At 49.3% G+C, this 20392-nt stretch overlaps 1 protein-coding gene across 4 annotated transcripts in view; it reads right to left on the reverse strand.

Moving 5' to 3' along the window:
• ERI3 (ERI1 exoribonuclease family member 3) overlaps positions 1–20392 on the reverse strand; it is a 135534-nt gene that overhangs the window by 79659 nt on the left and 35483 nt on the right. For all 4 annotated transcript variants that reach the window (XM_040609853.1, XM_040609855.1, XM_040609852.1 and 1 more), the window contains exon 6: positions 2432–2504. In XM_040609853.1, the coding sequence (XP_040465787.1) occupies positions 2432–2504 (73 nt within the window). The remainder of the gene's footprint in view (positions 1–2431; positions 2505–20392) is intronic.

The following is a 20392-nucleotide window of genomic DNA, read 5'->3' on the forward strand; positions in this document are numbered from 1 at the left end:
GAAGGGTCCTCTTGTTATCACTGCTCACAAGCAGAGACCCAAAGAAGAGACAGCAGATGCAGGCGGGGCCAGCCTGCAGGAGACTGCTCTCAGTCACACATGCCTGTGTCCTGGTTTCAGGACATCAGGTTTTCTCAACATCCAAGTCTCTGCATTATCCATGACCTAGAAATTAGCAGTTTCACAGCCCCCCCCCCCCCCCATCCTCCGCAACACCTTCACTTTCATGGATCAGGTCAGAGGCAGACTCAACCTAGAAGGTATTTCTAAGCCAGGAACATGCCAGAGGCAGGAGAAAAGGGGCCACCTGAGCTATGCAGGGAAGAACACTGGGGCTAGTTACCTGTCCACCCTTATTCGTCTCATACTGGGAGCTCACTCAAAAGAGACTAAGGCTCCATTGGGTCCAGCTGCTTGCACAGAATTACTTATCTAGGCTGGAAATCCTCCCTCATGAAAACACAGGGAGTTCCCCCACAAGCACCCTCTGAGAGCAGGGTAGCGAGTGGCATGGAAAGACCCTCACCCTGGGGTGAGAGCAAGCTGGGGCTTGGTCTTAGCAGCTCTTAGCCACAGGACAGGAGGTCCCTGCTCTCCTCTTCAACCTGGGTCACTTCCCAGAGGGGTGCAAGCACCCTGGAGCCAACCTGTGTCACAGGGTGTCAGATACTAAAGAATCAGAAAAACTTCAGATTTTTAAGGGATTAGAGGGGTTGGAGGAAGTTGAACAGTTCTCACACACATCTCCCCACACGATCTTAAGGAGATTGAAGCTTTACTTTCTGTGTAACACTTCCGCAGAGGAGGACAGCCCCAGCCCACGTGCCCCAGTCCTACGTGCTCAGCATGTGACCCCTTCAGAGAGCTGGGCAGGGGAACATAACTGCAACAGCTTCCCTCCTCCTCCTGCCTTTAGCTCCGTGCTTGGTGCTTCACGGATGCTCACCAGCCCCCAACTGGGTATCACAGTATTTGCTGAAGTACAGCACATGACCACCGATCTTGAAGAACAGCCACTTGCCTGGACGTCCATGTTACAATGAAACCCAGCTCCTAACACACTAAATCCAGGAGCCTTGAACTATGGGAAAGAGCTGTAAGTCATTCACCCTGAAGCCCAGAGGAGAGGCATGGCTGGATCAATCTACTTCTTAGAGAACATCACAGTACCTACGGATATATATATATACACATATATATTTTAAGTATTATTCTGTAGCCATCAACCTGCTGGTTATATAGCTGCTATCCATTCACCGGAAGTTTAGTGAACTTCAAATGGCGATCATTAATGGTCACTGAACTGCAGAATGCCCCAATGTGCTTTCAGATTTCATTTACCAAGGACCAGCAATCAGCCAAAAGATTTGCTCTGACAGCAGGGAAATACAAGACCCTTTGACAAGTTCAGCCAGAAATGTGCTGCCAGCATCCCTTGTTAAGTTCATGTTCTACCCTATTTGACGGAACAGATCATGCAAATTGTCCTTCTGCGGCTGCTCAGCCTGTCACTCATGCTTCCATTTAAAAACAAAATAAAAGAACAAAAGAAAAGCCCACAAGTACAACGAGCTGTTTGCAAGCAAATTCCTCTTATCAAGACCCCTAATTATTGGGAAAAGGTGCAGAAACCCAAATAAAACATTAAATTGGATGGGGGAAGGGAATCTTACTCATCCAAAGGTTTAACCAGGAGGGCCACCCCAGTTTCTTTTGTGCACAGACCCCAGCCTGCCCCCTCACCCTGCTACTGCTTGTAATCACACTTGTTCTTTTCTTCCCACTTTGATTTGTGACTTACAGTTATCACCACATTTTTCTGGGCAGATGGAGCAGCTGTGCCAGGAGACCCTGTGGATGCAAAGCAGGCTGCTCCTTAAACACCCAGAGATGGTGTGGAGCAACGCAAGGCTCAACAGTAAAGTGCAAGGCATTCTGCTTTGCAAAGTGACCTTAGGTGGACGTGCTGCTGAGACACCTCCCCCTTCCCCATACCACAAAGGGAAATACTGATTTTTATACTGGAATACTTCCGCATTCATCAACCAGAATTTGTTCTAAAGAGAACTGTGCTCCTTAGGGGTCTTATATGGCTGCATAACAAAACAGAGGCAGCAACGTCGGGGCCAACACAACCTTTGCTGAAGAGGGGCCTCACAGTGTCCCACTATTATGCGGAGACACCGCGCTGTGCCCGCCACAATGGGATTCTCCCCAGCTGCAGAACACATCCCATCAAGTACAGTAAGACTCTATTAGCAGAGATACAATAGGGAGCCAGAGGACTCGCTCAGCCCAGCTTCTGAGAAAATAACTCATTTCAATGCAAAACAGCAGTAGTTATTAGACACCTCCTTAAAGAGGAAAGCAGAAGGGGGGGGGGGGGGAGTGCAGGCAGAGACAGGGACCATGGCAGTTTGCACAAAAGTACCTTTTTCAGATTAATCCACTGTTTGAAGTAATCAGCAACCGGCAGCCCTAAGTACTGGCATTGTCCTGGTAACCTGTAAGAGAGAAGAGAGAGCAGGTTTGATTCAATCAGCGTCCTGACAACACAAACTCTGTTTTCTTAAGTGCATTTCGTTCTGAGATGGAAGAGACCCTCAAGTCTGCTGTAACATGCTGCACATCAGAAGGATTGTAGCTCCTGGCGAAAAAAAAAAAAAAAAAAAAAAAATCTCACAAGAGCACAGCCTGGCTGAAGACTTACATCCATCCAGCTGCATCCAGGCTGCCGACACCTTTCAGACCAAACATTTTGAACAGAAGCTGTGTGCAAGTGCAGCACGCAGCTCTTCTCCACAGTGGCTAATACACAAACACGACTGGAGCATCCAGGCTGTCCTTAGCTAAGTAAACTCATCACAAATCCCTGCAAAACCATCCTGCTTCAGCCAGCGGCTTACAGGGCAGACTGAAGGACTGACAATTCACCTGTCATGCCCCGGTGCTTTTACATTTGGCCTTTATGGTTAAAACACCAGATGAGACACGAGGGAGGGAAGGAGGCACAAATATATTCATTTTTTAGGTAGCAATGCTGCACGACCAGTGTTTTAGGGCTAAGAAAGCAGAGGCTGTTTTCCAAACAGGTGCTTGGAAGAAGTCACAACTGAACATGTAAGATGCTGCACACTGTCTCACTACAGGCTTGAGCACCAGACAGCCAGAAGTGCGAGCACACGTATTTAACCTCTCCCTTCCTACAGTGAGCCGCCAGAACAGGGCTTACAAAATAAAACCAGCACCGCTAAGGGGGGTGGCTTGCCTGAAGGGACAGCAGGACCCCAGGATCCCCCACACTGTGCTGAGCCCACTGTGTTCGCACGGGAGCTACGATGTGCCCCTCAGACAGGGAAAGCTGTCGCAAAGCTGTGCGGCTCCAGCCAAGCCTATGCAGGGAGATGAGTTATGTGAGTTTTCCCCGGCCAGTTTGATCTGATCAAGAGTAATTGATGGATCTTGTTCATTCACGTACTGCTGAGCACGCCTGGGGCACTGGTCACAGGATCTTTAACTGAAGCAAAGGAACATCCCAAATAAATATGTCAACTAAATAAATGACTAAATTAGAGCCATTTGTGCATGTTAAAAGCCACAACCCCAGAAATCGGCTTTTGCAAACAGAGGGGGGTGGGGAAATCTCACAACTTCCTCAGGCACCTGGGGGCTGTAGAGGGAGGTTGTAAGGGAAGAGAGAAGAGCCGTGAGTGCCAGCATCAGCTGCTCAAACATCCCAACACAGACCATGTCTAGGGCAAAGTCTTCTCCCACTTTCCATAGTGGAAAGAGTAAATTATCCAGACTGGACTTCAGACTCAAGGCTGAAGTTCAGGAACAAGCTCTGGTCAGATGTGGATATAAGCTAGATACACCACCTCCAGCTAGGGTACACCATCAGCAACCCATGAAGTACCTGAGTGCTCAGCCCAGCTCCAAACCCTTTGGTGAACAGGGCAGCATCTCCTCAGACCTACAAGCAACCTCCCAAGTAAGGAGATGAAGGAGAGACACAGATAATGCATTTGGCAGATAACATGAGACTCAGGGTAGTACAGTACCAGAGTAGTTTGGTCTTGGTGCCACCTCCATTTCTATGGGAAGAAAAGGAAGGAAGCTGGCAAATATATCCAGGGAAATCTCCTGTGGCCAACAGACCCAGCACACCACTGGGACACACCACTGTATGGGCTTTGTGAGCCCTGCTTAGGCTAAGAAAGAAATAGACTCCCTGTGCCAAAACCAAATGCCTGATCCTGAAAAGGTCCATGTGTCATCATTTAGGAGCAATAATTTAAGTCATACAAACACATTTGAATAAGGAGGTCCAGAGGAATCTCTCTGAAAGCAGGAAGCCTGTCAAAAGAATGAGCTTGCAAGCAGCAGCAGGGCTATGGCGATTTGCAGGGTAAGCAACGTGACTTGACAGCACGGTCTCATCTCTGAGCACGGCTCATCTGATGCTAGCACCATCACACTGAAATAAACCACCTGGAGTCACTCCTCGCAATTGCCTAGCCGTCACATAAATAGCAGCCTGGTCTATGCATTTTACAGCCATTACACATATGTCCATGACATCCTGTAGTTGAACAGACCCCACCAGCCCCAACCAGCATTGCTAAGAAAGTTCTTTCTCCAGGAAAGCTGCTTTCTACTGGTGCCCAAATCAAAAAAGATCACAGGAAAAGGAACCATTTAAAACAAATGACCAGTCTAAATACAGACATGCAATCAGCTCAACCTCTCTTAAGACTGCTCACATTTAGCTAGAGAGGATGATGACAGCAGTTAGCAAAACATATGTTACTAAAAGCTGAGTTTCTTCTCCCAGCCCAAGAGGTTTTCATTAACACAGGTCTCAGCCTAGCTCCAGTTAGAGAATAATTAACAATTCACCTAACATTCGGATAGGGCCCAGAAGAAGCGAGTACAGCATTGTTCTTGTTAGCCACAGGAACTGACAGCTAACCACCCAGCGCAATGAATGACATCTAAAGCAGTTCCATCCCTGTGGGACCAAAAGGCCCAGCAAACTGGACAGTCTGGTTCTATTTCCAACCTGAGACTGATGGCAGTATGCCCTGGGCGCTGGACAGTGGGTCTTTAATTGGAGAAAATAAATGCTCCAAATAAATATGTCAACTAAATAAATGACACATTTTGGTAAGCAAGTAACAACCCCAGAAACTGCCTGTGAAGCCGTGTGACCTAAGGACATTCCCCCTCCCCCTCTGCACTTGTGCTCCCCTCATTTCACATTAGCACCAGAGAGACTTTACCAAGTTTTTCAAGCACTAGAAGACCTATGCTCATGCTATAACCTGGGCAGGCTGTCTGCAGCATGGACCAAAGCATCAGCCTCCTCTCCCAGCTAGAAGATGCAGGCCTGACGGCTCCAGGCAAGGAGGGATACCACCACTCAATGCACTTGCCTTTAGTGAAGGATTGCTGTATGGGTCTGGTCTAGTCTGGGTATGCAGTGCTCCCAGGAAACCAGGGGCTCTCACCGCACAGACATCGGGTCTCCAGGTAGCTACGAGGAGGAAAACACCCTACAGTGTCTTTTCCCCAGCTCCAAGCTCATCATCTGCAGTGGTCTCCTGATGACTCAGCCTGGTGACCAGGTAGGAGTTTCTCCAGCATCTTCTCCAGGTTGGAGTGAACAAGGCACATCTGTGGCTCTCCTGGGGAACAGAAGTGCCAGGGCCTGTAGGTAAGTATATCCATTTATCAGGGCCAGCACGCAGTTGAGCAGCTCATTTGGTAAACATGCTCTTATGCTCAGTACGGCTTCTTGCAAGAGTCAGCCTTGCTTCCCGGGGGCAGCTTTGCTTGAGCAAAGAGCTTAGGATTTGGCCCTCCCTCAGGTAAGGGAGAAGAGAAATGATGGCATATTTCACTGCATTTAACATCCCAGGATCCTTCCAGCTTTTGAACAAGGTCTCACGGCCTTCCCAAGCACTGAAGCTCTCGCTCCTTGGGAAGGAAGCTGGCTCTCAAAACCACCCGGCCAGCCAAACGCCATGGCTTCAGGTATGACCGCACTTGATAGAGAGAAACTTGAAAATGGCTGTGGGATATTCCAGCCTCCAATGCATCTCTGCTAAAGTCTGTCCTCCCAGCAGCAGAGATGGGAGTGCACAACCTCTGCTCACTCCCAAAATGCAGGTCCCCTTTGGGCAGAGGAGCAAGTGACATCAGGCAGCATGCTCCCCTTCACCAGCCGAGCAAGTCCAAGTCCTCCTTGGGACTGTGGTCAGCAGTGGCAGCTCTGCACTACTTCCGCAGAGCTTTCATCACCCCTGGCTCTGGTTCCCATCCAGCCCTGCTCCTTCACACTGCAGGGTAAATGGGGCCTGGAGATGAAGGGGATGCAAATAGGAGACGAGGTGACATGGCTGCATTTCTCCTGCTGAAGCCAGCTCTCTTCAAGGCGGCAAGAAGCGCACAGCTCGGCGGTGATAAACGGCCTTGCTTTAGTTATCACTTTCCTTAAGTTAAGGAGAGCAGCCTAGTGATGGATGGGCTGGAATTCGGTTATCAGGGAAGGCTGTCAGCCAGAGTTGCCTATCTCCACACACATTTAGCAGGGCGTCATTATGCGATGGCATGGAGTTAAAATATGACCAAGGGTATTGAAAGAAAAAGAACAGGATTAAAAAAAAAAAAAAAGGCAAATTGAGCAACAATAAAGGAACATGAGGCAAGAACGTTATCGTACTAGTGACACCTTTTATCTCAGTCTGGTTAGCTAGAGCAGGGCACAAATTGGTCCTTCCTCCACTATTGTATCCTCTTGTACAAACAGAGGCAGATAAAATGTGTCACCAGTGCGATAGCATATCAATTTAACCCTAATTATCTAGGGGGTCAAACTAAGAAATAGGGGTTTCTCATTTCAACAGGTTCCTCCGTCCCTGCTCAGAGCCACCACATTAATACGGAAGGGGGAGGGGCAGTCGTAATTGATTTCCGTCACTCAGGTGGTCCTGTCGTATAAAAAATTAATGCTTGATTCTCCCAACTAATCAGAGCTGGTTAACGTCCATCTGCTTCTGGGTTCACAATGTCAGGAGACAAAGAAATTGGGCCACTTTCTACACACTGGGTGTGTTGATATTGAGCCAGTTAAAAGAACAAGCCCCTCTATGGGAAAGATAAAGGGACATTAAATCTTGGTGTTTATAGACCTGATCTCAGCTTTTCAAAAAATCCATGCCCTGGAGACCCTGCATGGTAAGAGATGCAGAACATTTTAATTGTGTCCTGGCCAACCCCACTGCACTGGGCTGCAAAGAAGAGGGCTGGCAGGCTCCTGCCCTGGAAATCCTTCGCTGAACAAGGGCTGCAAAGCCTCAAGGAAGCTGCTTGGATGCTGCAACACACAACCGCAACAGGGCGATAGCCAAGGAGAGGAGCTGTCAAACCATCTCAGCCTCGCACCCTAGTTCAAACCAAGGCTGGTCAAGGCATCGCTCTGGACCATATGGTGCAGAGGTGCCGCTCTGTTCTGATGTAGTGGGATGTCTGCCAGGCCAAGAGGGAAGCTTGGGTGCCCTCTCCTAACAGAGAAGACTGGCGAGGGAATAATGACCTGTACTAAGGCACCTGAGATGTTTTAGCCGAGAAACAGCACCGTGACAGGCAAAGCCACATCTGTCTGCACTAAACCTCACATAAGCTGGAGCCAAGCTAGGAATTTAAAGCAGTCTGGGTAAACCCACACCCTCCCAAAGAGGCAGCCTTAGGTTGATCCAAACTTTGTTAAAACAGTGGCGCCCCAGCCAGCAGGGTTCAAAGGCCTGGGGACGCAAAGGGGTGAGACCATGCTCCAAGGCGGTGAGGCTGCATGCAGAGGGGCAGAAAGCCTGGCCGGGCTTTGCCAAAACCACAGTGCCAGGCCAGGAGGTCTCTGACAATGGGATGCCACAGCACCTGCACACACGGTACAGTCCAAGTCATGCCGCACCCTGTGGAAATTGAAGCGTGCTGACACACCCCTCCAAAGAAAACTCCAAACCCCAACTCCCCCATCCCAATAATTCAAGTTAGACTGGAGCAGCTTTCCTGCATAATCCAAAGTTTTGGCAGGGAGGAGTCACTATGCCGCTCAGTGCAACGAGGCAAGAACTGGGCCAGTATCCTCTCGTGCTTCTGTCCAAAGTGAAGGATGTAGGGATGAATCTCCTGTCAGACCTCTGGCACCCCACTCACACACTTCTCAGCCCCACAGACTTGCCAAGGGGCCAGAGGAGCTTGCCTGCCCTTGCCTTCTGCCAGGTGAGCCCTTGCTGGGTGACTGCACCCTGCTCTCACCAAGCACACCCATAGCAATGCCCTTCTCTGCCCCCATCAGTGCAGAACAAACCACCCCAGCACGGCCGTACTTAAAATTCACAAGCAGTAGCTCCGGAAAGACAATACACTTGGAGAGGGTCTGAAAAGCCCTGGGCTTTCACAGAAACCCTGAGACAGGTCCCATCTCCCTCCCTCTTTGCTTTCCTTCCACCCTCTCAGTTCTCTCAACCACCCCCAAACTTGTCACAGTGCAACAAGCCTACAAGCCGCACATCAGCTTTAAATATCAGCATGCGTGAAGCAGGGACATGAGAGCAGGGAAGTGGGAACAGACAGAGCAAGCCTCCATCGCCTGTCAGGAAACACTAATGAATTTCAACACCAGCAGCCATTGCCTCAGACGGGCTGGTGAGAGGAGGAGACGGAGTTACAGTGAGGAGCCTTTGCAGGAGCAGCCTGCCTTTTTCAAAGCCCCCTCTGTTAATAAATGTCATTGCTGAGTGGGCTGCAGCAGTCCTTGAGCTGGGATGTGGTGGGTCGAGGGAGAGACAGGCAACTGACAGCACTCAGGATGCCTGGGCAGTGCAGCCTTTTCTTCTGCTGCATCCCCAGGTGGGAAGCCAGGAAAAGGAAGCAGGTGGGACATTGACACTGGCACGAAGCGGTCCTCCATTAAGGTCCCAGTACCCAAATTACAACCTCCACAAGAAGCCACAAGTGCAACCCCAACACCCTCAGTCCTGTTCATTGAGATGGACGGAGGGTCTCAAGGGAACAGTCCTTGGGATGGGCAGAGGGATGCAGAAACATCCAGACACGCTGCCTGCACTCCCAGCAGCAGCAAAGGGTTACAGAACAGGCTGTCCCTTTGCTAACACAAATGCATTCCCCAGGCAGCACAGGAAGAAGCACCCAGCACAGGGCACCGCACGGCAACCGCACCGATGCACAACATGAAGGTCAATGCAAGTCTTCTTTACAAATGTCAACCTGTCATCTCTGGATATTAATGAGGGCTGACCAGCAGCTAAAATGCATCCATGCTCCATTAGTAATAAGAGACACACAATGCAGGAGAAGCGTACACACCACGGCATGTGGAGGCACCAGTGGGTCCGCAGGGCCTGGGGAGGTGTTGTGATGCACAAGATTAACAAGGGCCACTCCATTTGCCCAGGAAGGAAAGCAGTTGCCACACAAACCTCTTCACTGGAGTGTGTGTTATCTTTTTCCATCAATCTTTAATTGGATTAGTGTAATGAGGCCAAAAAACCCAAGGCTAAGCAGTGAGGCTAATACCTGGCACTTTCAGACCTTCCTTTCTCTTTCTGTGATGCCCATTCTGGATAGCACTGCTTTCTCTCTCCACCTGGCACATTCCTGCCTAGGAAGCTTAAAAGGTAAGCTGAAAGCCTTAACACTTGGGGCTCATAGCAGCACTAGCTGAAATGCCTGAATACTCATCACCCATCATATGCTAACAGCCTGATCCCTCTTCTCTAAATCTTTGCTGGGTACTAAGAAATTTGGAAGAACCTCAACCCCCACGATTTCCAAGCAGCTAGCCTGTGAATGGAAAAGGCTGTTAACCCCAGACTGCAATGAGAACAATGTACACACTGGGAAAATAATTCTGCCACAAAAAGCACACAGGGCAAGTGGCTCATTGTGACTTGCTCGTCCTGCAAAGCTCTGTGTGCCTTCTACTGCCATCAACTTTAATGAAACATGAAGGCATTTAACACCATGTGAGATCTGGCCCTTTTATGGGTATCTGTCTGTGCGTCAGCTAGATGCTGGCAGAGATGCTATCTCAACATTAAAAGCAAGGCTGTAACACAGCAGGTATTCAGCCTCCGACAGAAGATGTTCATCAACAATTGCACACACATGATGCCACAATAAATCTATGTGCTACTGCTTAACAGCTTCTCTTAAAAAGATTCATAGCTCTATTTACTGGGCCTGATTCTGCTTCTGCTCATGTGGGAGTAAATCTGGAGTAGCTCTACCTGAAGTTAGTAAGTAGCCAGTGAAAGCAGGATCAGAATTGAGCCTTTTGATTTTTAAATAACTACTTAATTACCATGCAGGAAACCAGAGCTTGCTGGCTCCACAGTTCAGCTGAGGTTAGGAGTGCAGCAGGCACAAGCTTTGCACTTTTCCATAGCAAGTCCTCCGGATCGGTGAAGGCGTAGAGTAAATGCTCTCACCAGCCCTTCTAGACAGGGAGATGACTGGGTAGACTTCCCTTTGACATCAGAAATGCATGCCGCTGCTCCCAAGGAAAGAGAAACTGGGACGTCTCCAAGGCTGAGGTTGCCCCCCCCCCCCCCCCAGCCTTGGGAATCTGAGACTATGAAAAATCCTTAAAACCAGATCTATACACATGAGCTTGCTGTAACAGTCTGTCTGCTTACTAAATACAACATTATATAGCATCTTATGAACAGGAGTGTACAAAATTGCATACTGTGTATGTCTACCACACAGGCATGTTCTCGGTGAAAGTCACCTGTCATGACTGCAAGGCTGCAAGCAGGTGAACTTCCAATTTGTCAGTAATAAAGCACTGGAACAGACTGGTGGTGCAATCTCCTCCCTTGGAGACACTCAAACTCAGCCGGAGAAGACCCTGAGCAACCTGATCTAAGTTTCAAATTAGTTCTGCTTTGAACAGGGGGATGGATTAGAGATCTCTATTTAAATTATTCTGTGATTCACGCTGCAGCGGAGCCTGATTACATCGTGTGTCCTTCCTCCATCTATATGGTCTCTTATGAAGTCTTTCATACAGACATTGATTTAGTAATCGCCTGGTCCTCTGCATACTAGCTGTTTTAAGAGGGAACCTTCAGACTCCTGCTGCAGAATACTGCAATTATTATGCACTGAATAAAGGAATGTATCTGATGCAGCGGATGCACCCACAACGCATCGTGTCTAAGCCCCCTCAAAACCAAAACACACGCATAAAAACTAAGCTAAAATTAAACGTGCTGCTCCTCCCACTGCACAATTCCCATTGCAGAAGTATTTCTCCCCAGGAAACCAGAGCATGCAAGACCTAGAGCAAAGCGCTGCTCTAGAACTGAGAAGACATGTCCCGTCCCAGTCCTTCCTTAGACCTGCCATGCGACAGGCAGGAGGAAACCTTGCCTCTTCCATGCCCTGCCTGTCCAGACCATTTAGCGTATAAACTCTTCAGGACAAGGGCTTCTCTGCTATGAGTCATAAACCGTTTAGTGCCTAATGGTAAAGCCTATAGACGCTTAACATAATACAATCATGTCACTTAAAGGCCATTAGTCTCCAGTCTAAACAGCACTTTCCCAGTCACAAAAGGGACCTGGCAACTCAGGAAGGCAGGATAAGGGACGTGGGTGGCCAGTTGGGTCACCGGACTTGCAGACACCTGATGTGAAGCCCCAAGCAGGACAGAGCCCAGGCGAACACTGTGGGGGAAAGCTATGGCAGCTCTAGCAGTCAAAGAAGCTTTATCTTTTGGGCTTTCTTGAACCACTTGAATCAGCTGAAAGCCCCTGCCTGCCAGGTGAAAAACCTCTCCACTGCCAGCCACGGTTGTACTGCCTACAAAGGGGGCAGGAGCCCATCACCCACATCTCTCTTCCCACTCGCTGAAGCAGATCATCTATATCTACAGGAAAATATGTCATCTTGTCTTGTGATGCTTTTGAACCCCTCTTTTTCCTGGCACCGTGTCTGCCCTCCTCTGGCACCACATCACCCAGGTCTACTCTCTCAATTGACTTCTGTGATTGCCTCTTCTTCCCTCTCCCCACTAAAGGGAAGAGAGAAATCCTACCAGGAGCCAATGGGATGCGATAAACCTCCTCTCTGTCCCCTCTGGTGATATACAACCCAAAATTACATGCACAACAGCTCCACGGGCTCTTGGCACAGCCTCCCCTGGCACATCATGTTACAGGGTCTGAGCACAGGTTTCTGGGCAGCTGCAAATTACATCTGCATCAGGGGGAAACAAGTTTGTCTTTTCCTTGTGGGAAAGAGACCACTCCCCACCTCCAAGCACAAGCTGCCATTAGTATTTGCTTCGCTGGAGAGGAGCAGCAGCGAATCCTCCAGAGCAAAGGACAAGTGCAGCAATTAGGATGCAGGGGCTGTGGGAGCTGTTTAACAGCACGACCCAGAGGTCAGTGCCGCCGACTCCCAGCCCTGCATAAATATTGTATGAGTCGGGGAGAGGGGCTGTTACAGCCACCCTCAGCTCCAGCCCTCCCCCCTCCATCACCACTCTGCATCTAGCTAGATACACCAGCAACATTGTTTACAGATGTGACAGTCGGGAAAATCACTTGAGTAACTAGGGGAATTGGGAAGAAGGCTGCTCGGTGGAGCAGGCGCCTGGGAGAGGGCTTCCACCCGCACCTTCTGCCTCCCCTTACAGGGTGCTCCTCTGCACAGGTAACTGCCAGATGGCATGGCCCCTTCTCAAACTGGAGGATGAAATACCACCAAGAACAAGGAGGGGAGGCTGTGAGCTCTGCTCTCAAAGGATGCCCAGGGATTTGATTATCAATACTGTTGAAGGACACTTCAGCCAGCAGTTGCTTTCCAGTTTCCTATCGGTAGCTCTGCTAGACCCTCCCCCCTTTGGAGGGAGCTTTATAGCAGTATGAGAGGCTTTATAGGGAGCTTCCCCCTCAGACTCTGTGTGTGTAGCTCTACAGAAAGGTCCCTACTCCAACACAGCTACAGGGGCCTCATCCCTGCAGACTCCTCGAGCTGCTGTTTGGTACCAACCACTTTCTTCACCCATGACCTGTCCACTGTTCATTCTCTGAAGGATTGTCTTCACCTGCAGCTCCAGCCACACTGACTGGCATCGTTCCTACTGCATTCTGGAAGGCCCTCTCATTCCTCAGCCCATTTGTTTTTGCTGGAGATGCCAGTCGACTGCATGTTTGCCATGATGCTCTGCACAAATACAAACCCACTTTCAGGTTCACTGAGACTGGATGCTCCTGAGGACAAGGACGCAGGCCATTCTCCAACTGCACCAGCAGCCCATGAATTCCTAGGGGCACACTGTTAATAAGCATTACTGCCCAGGGCAGCACACAAGGGCTACAAGATAGGAAATACAGCTTGGATGTGCTTCTGCCCATGACATCCCTCCAGAAATCCTCCTGCTGCTCTGTGGCTGGTTGCTGAATCCAGGGAAAGCAGAAGCCTGGTCTTTCCATTCGCAGCTTTCCTGAACTCACGGTGCAATTAATGGGCTTAATTATTGATGGCAAAGGCAGGGAAGGGAGGAAAGAAAGAAAAAGCCAACAAGGAGGGAATGATGTGGGGGTGGCGGGCACCAAAGGTCTCCGAAGATCTTCCCCTCAGCCTAGAGCAGAGAAAGAGCCCCTAGCCGCTCTGCCGCTCCCACGGCCCTGCTCTAACGCTCCCTGACATGCCTCTGAAGACAGCGAGCTGTTTGCAGTCACCACTGTGATTTGTTAGTAATTATTTTCACGGTGTCACATTGCTGTCACTCTCTTAACAAAGAGACAGGCAGCCTGAGGCTGCCTGCGAGAAAGAACCAGCAGAGAAAAGGAATTGTCAGACACCCAGGGATCCTCTTTGCTTCCCGGGTTTCACAACCAGAGTCCTTACCAGCTTCTGAAGAAACTTCTGAGGAGAAGTGGCAAGTCAGAATCATCTCCCATCCTGGTCACAGCAAGAGGAATTAATTACTTAGTTCCCTCCTAATTTCACCTTACCTGTAAACCCAGTGCCAAGACCCAGGTGCTTAAAGCCCCTTAAGCCAGTGATTTGCTTCAGGCCTGCAGCAAAGCAAAAAAACTTTGGCAAATGATGACTTTTAGCACTCTCCTTTGCAAGTTCCAATTTCTTTTCATGTGGTCTTGCCATTAGACTGCACTTCCCAGGCACTGCAACCCTGACGACAAACCCCTGCCTAAGCCCATCACCCTCACGCACATTAACCCTCCAGACCGACCACGTGTGCTCTCCCTACACCAGCCTCATTAATTCCGACACACTGCTGTGCTCCGCATGGCAGTAACATTTCACTTGGCATTTTGCAGTGCCAGGGGACCTTGGCAGCTTCCTCGCACCTGAAATACACAGTCTAATGGCTTGCCGTATCTTGTTCTCTCATACGCAGTGTGGTGAGTTGACGAGAACCTCCCCTTCAACCACCTCCCACCCACCTATCTCACACCTGCTGTGCAACCACAGCCATCCATCCTTCGGCTGACTTGTCAGTCCAAGGTAATCACTCCTTTCCCAGTAAGTCTGGAGCTTGCTTGGGCCCCCAAGGAATGGAAGCTATTTTGGCACCTGAAGTGTCACACAATATAAGGATATAGAGTTGAAAGACTAGGGCTGGCTGGCCAGGTGTCTCAAAGCGCCCTTGATCTCTATGCAAAAAGCAAGTGGACTTCCTCCAGAGCATTTCCAAGTTTGAATTATTCCTGGCAGAAGCGTTCTTCCCCTGCCTGCTTACTGATGGCACACAAGGGTCAGTCCCTGCAGTCGTGAGGAGACCTGGGTATTAATTCACCCTCTTAACACAGGGAGAGTTTGGAAATATTAAGCCTCACAGCCTAAGCAAAACCCTCCTGCAATTAACTGCATGGAAGAGCACTGACTCAGAGGGCAGCTCCTTTTCAGGGGTCCTTTTAATAACCAAGAAATGGCACATACATGCTGTGAAGAATTAGGATCACCATTGGGAAGCTAAATGGTCCATAAAATATAACAGTTCTCTTCAGAGCTGGGAGCACAGCGAGCTGGAGGAGAGGTCTTGGCAACCTCTCACCAGTCTCCTCCCTCCACCCAGTTTGCAGGGGACACACGTGACTCCAGGCAGGGACAAGGAGCTGAAGGCAGCCAGTGCCCAGGAACCTCCGGCATGCTGGCCGACAGTCAGCACTGAGAGCTGGCTCAACACCCAGATGGAAAAACTGAAGCAAGGAAACTAGAGATGACCAAGAGGCACCTACGGAGGGAAAACAAAGGGTGTCCCAGAGCGCAGGTGCTGGGCAGAGGAAAGCCCTGCTCAAAGAGAGGCAGACAAAGCTGGTGAGACCAAGGCAGGGTGAAGTCCTGGGCAGTATGAGCTTCCTGCACACAGCTCTGCCAGCACATGGTACTGCTTCCTCAGTCTCCTTCCCCCAAATCCCTCTATCCCGCTCTTTCTTCTAGTACCACTTGCACATGCCCTGCATCATTGCTAACGCCTGGTCCAGAGCGACCTCTCAGCACAAGACACCATCTTCAGGGTGCCAGGCTGAGAGCAGCACCCTGGCCAAACACACAGAAAAAGGCGAATGGACTCAGCTTGAAAAGTCAGCCTGTAGCTTTGGCATCCAGAGTCCTGCACACACCCAGACATCCACTCCTGAGAATACGGAGTCGCTGGACAAGACACATGAGAATATGCTGGAGGGAAAATACCAGGGATGACCTCAAGATGGCCCAGTAGGTCTTTGCCAGTCAGGAGCTTCAGGAGGAAATGGCCTGAACCCATCTAGGAAAAATGGCTCCCAACAGGAAACAAACATGCAAACAAAATAAAACGCTTTCAAGAAAGCTACCAACTCACACAACACAGCAAGTGAAAGGGGAAGGATGCTGCTCCCAGGCTGGCAGTATTTTTCAAGCAGAGCTCTCTAAGCAGAGAAACCATAAGAGCATCACTCCCAGCCAAGCCACTGGGAGGGCAGCACTGGTACCGACATACAACCTTCAGCTGGGAAGTAAGAAGAGCTGGGATCCAAAAGGGAGCCAGTTGACATTTTAGCCGTGGTGTGAAACACTATAGCTGTCTAACACTAGCAAAATTAAGCTTTTCAAAGTAATTCAGAAAATTCACACTTTGTGAAGCTAATTCTGTTTTTCACACATGCCACAGACAACAACATTCAGATGGCAAACAGCCCTCCAGTCCCCAAGCCAACCAGCTTTTCAGTTCCCCAGGGCACAGGATAACCACAGTGTTGAGTTGCTATTAGAAGGCTCGCTCAGACAGAGGCCAGGGACTGCTTTTTACCAAATATCCATTACAGATCCATTGATTTTGAGACCATTTCACCCAAGTTCACTACAACACTAGACACAGAATTCACCTTAGTGATTCCTGCTGCAGAGGGAATTACGGTTCCTTACTGTATGAGCAGTACACCAAGACCAATAGCTTTCATTCAGTTCAGTGTGACTGTTTCCAAACACAGCTTGAGTTAAGTTAACCACGGACGGAAAACCCACCTTCTCTACTCATTACCCCATCCCAACATTTCAGTGCTGGAAATAAAGTACTTGATGCAATGTCTGTCTCATTCCCCGCCTCCCCGTAAATTTGTTCCAAGTTTCTCCACCACCTTTCATGCTGTGTCCAACTTCTTTGGTCCTACTTCCCAGGCAGCATAGTCCGTGCTCCCCAGAGCGCATTGGGCATCACAGCTCAATAAATCTGGGGCCACTACAGCCCTGGCTATAACAAACATCTTTGCTATGACACACTAGATAAAGTAGCAGACCTGAAGGTGATAGTCCATTGTATGATGATGCCTATGCAAAGATTTCATGTCCAAAGCTTAATTCAAAGGCATTCCGGAATCACACATCTCAAACAACAACGTGCAGAAGCTCATGCAACCAATGGATTTCAAAGGCAAGAACAGGAGATAGCCAGGGGAGCCAGTGCAGAAAGATAACAAGTGTGCTATATTCAGTTTAAATACGGGTGTACAGAGGGGGAATCTTAAAATCCAAAATTTATTTTGCATAAGTGATATCATTACCTTTAAAAACAAAAAGCCGGACTGCAGGGTCGCAGAAGTGAATGGGGTCAGTGCTACTCCCTGTAAGTGCTAGAGGAGAGCATGCTCACAAGGCTCCCTTGCTTAGCTCCAGCAAAGCACTTTAGGATGTAATTACATGAACGACTCCATCAGCAAAGCTGACTTGAAAGGTTCCTGACCCTGGATACTCAGTCCCATCCCCACACTGTAGTTCACACTACCCTCTTTTTTCAGCCAATGTAACTGTGCGAAGAGAGACACCATAGGTTTGGTCAGCAAAATGACCCCTACTAAAACCAACAACAAGGTAATCCAAAGATCTTAGTTGGAAAGGAATTGTTTTATTATTTTTAAACACAGATTACTATGTTATCTTCCACTTACCAGCTCTTTCTTGTTACTCTCAAAGCCACCCTCTGAACATACCTCCTGCCCTGCAGCCCAACCAGCCCCACGCTACGCCTTCTCCTGCCTTTCCCCACAGCTGCCCAAGTGGTCCCACTCACTCCATTCAGTGGCTGTCAGCAATTCCTTCCCAGCCAGAGGTTACCAACCCTCTCCCTGTCCTGTGATAAAGAACAGCATGCTCAAGGGACATTAACACCATCAGTCCTTCGTTCATGACCTAAGGCTGATCTCAAACCAAGCCTCCAGGACAGAAGGCTAGAAAGACCAACCCGCTGCCACACTCGGCACTGGTCTGAGAAGGCAAGCATCCTCCCAGCCTGCGTAGCTTGCACAGAAAGAATTAAAAGAGTAAGATAAGATTAAGCAATGGTATAATTTACTGCTCAGAATTTACTAATATGCAACCTAGGAAAAGCACCGAGGGCTATAAACATTTCAAGACACTTCACTGTGTTTTATCACTATATTAGAGAGTACTTGCCTTTTAACACTTATTTAAGAAAATGAAAAACTTCTGAGCAGTAGTTTCCTGTAAAGAGATAAATTAGCACGTTCTGATCAGCCACAGTAAGTGCAGCACAAGCATCTTCACGTCAGAAGTATACAGACCAAAGCCTACACACATTTTTACCTATGTTCAGTGCATCTGCGGAATGATCCAAAACTGGAAGGAGAAGGATTAACTGATGCTCTTGACATTAAGGTGCAGATCTGAGATTCAGCACATGTGGCTTCAGCTCCTGCCTCTGCCTGCACAACCACAGGCATACCACTTAACCACACCGTATCTCAGCTCTGTAGCTATGAACACACTGTAAAAATGCTTCTTCAGTTGCCAAGATAAATTCGCATTGTGCTTAAGAGCAAGCAGACTAGTTCCATACATGGAGGGAGGTAATTTGACATTTCAGAGGAGATAAACCACACTAAAGAGCTTACATTACAAGGGCTCAACCCTGGCAGACACTCGAGTACCCTCTTTTCCACAAAAACTGTCTCCTGCAGTCAGCGACTCCCTCAGCCCTTCAGAGGCATGTTACCCTCACCACCCAATGCCACATCAATGCAATTTGCTTAATGACTAGTGGCAGTTCCATCCAAGGTGCAGGATGAGGTCCAAGCACTAAAGCAGACTATGCCAGGTATTCGAATCCATCCCTGGAGCTGTTAAACTTGGAGGATAACTCCTTGCAACAGGCTAAAGGAATCCTCCCACTGAACACACGGAGGCCTGAGGACCGTGTGCCTAACGAGGCTGTATCCCCACTCATATTTTAGCTTGGCAGGTCTGGTGCTCCTTTCATCTTTTGCTTCAGGTACCTCTCTTTAATTAATAACATTTCTGTGTCGACACAGGGAACTTTCCACCCAGAATGAATGGCCCTCTCTCATTAGAACCACAACTTGTCATGATGTATTCAAGAGCAGAAGTGTGATTCATTCCCTTGTCTGGGAACGAGGGGTGTTGCTGGGAGGTGTGGGGGGAGAACAGTCTCTGTAATGAGTGACTGATATTTGCTGGAGTTGATATGCGACTCTGTCGGCTTGAACTGCCTTGTCAGGACAAGCCTTCAGAAAGGTGATGTTCCTACTCAAGAGGTTTTCCTCATTAAAGAAATTGCATCTTAACAAGAGGGAAGGGGAGGGGTGGCAGGAGAGCTGCTGTCTCCCCGACTCCAGCCTGGTTCACACACAGAGCGCTGAAAGCCAGTTGATCCAAGCGCAGCCGGTACAGGATCAGCATTCCGTTTCTGAGCCATCTTGCGCAACTGGCTCTCTCCAGCAGCGACCAAATCCCTGCAACAGGGACTCTCCTTCTGATGGTGCACCACACCCATGACAAAGCCTTGGGCAGCACGGCTGAGGACCACCATTCATGCTGAACCTCCACGAGCCCTTCCCAGATACCTGGTATCCTCTTCTGGGCACCCAGCTCCTTCAGACTAGCACTCCCTGTTGTCAGAGGGAAGCCAGACAAACAGCTCTGTGATCTTCCAAGAAAGCTCAACATTCAAAAGAAATTAAGTCCGTAGCCACACAGTACCTCATTCCCTGAAGATCCCTGAGCCAAGTGGAGGCTTCACAGGTCCTTTAGCAGCTGAGTTTCCATCTTCAGTCCTGCAGACTCAGATACTGCTAGACACCATCAGCAGGAGAGCACTACCCTGACAATCACTATTCCTCTGGTGCTCTTCTTCAAGCTAGGAGTGCTACATATATTGCAACTCTTGGCTTAGACAGGGCTAGTTCCCTACCTTGTCCCCACATCCACCATTGACAGGCTTGTAGATTCCTCCTCTTTGTTTCAGCCACTCCCCCGCATCCAGCTTGCTCACCCCCTGGCACCCACCAGTTGCACTTACGGGAAGCACTCAGAGTAGACAGGTTCGTCCAGAAGACACCACGCCTCTGCTCTTCAACAGCACATACAGACAGAAGCCAAACTAAATGCCCAGGCCACTGCTGGAGAAGCCAGGAACAAGGCTGCATGATTTCCCACCAACAGCCAAGCTAAGGACAACGGAGGACAGGAACTCTGAACCACACAAGACACTAGGTAGGAGGACTGCTGCTTGCTTTGCAGGCAGCTGTGCAAACAGCTGTCACTAGTAAGGAAGCTGAGAAAAGAAGCAGCAGAGCTAGCAACGGACCTGCCCCAAGTTGTGGCTCCATAAGCCAGGAAGTGCTACATTTACCCCATTGTCCTGAATGCCTCTGGAACCCAGTGAGGTTTCTACCACACAGTGCTTCCACCAACACACTCCTCCAAATGGGGACAAGCAGCACCACCTCCCCTCCCACTGCCCCAGCGCCTTCTGTGCCCAGTGTGTGGTCTCAACATGGTAGCAAAGGGCTCCAGCTACACTGCAAGTCTTGTAGGG

Source organism: Falco naumanni, chromosome 11 (assembly GCF_017639655.2).
Source record: "Falco naumanni isolate bFalNau1 chromosome 11, bFalNau1.pat, whole genome shotgun sequence".
In the NCBI taxonomy this organism is placed as follows: Eukaryota; Metazoa; Chordata; class Aves; order Falconiformes; family Falconidae; genus Falco; species Falco naumanni.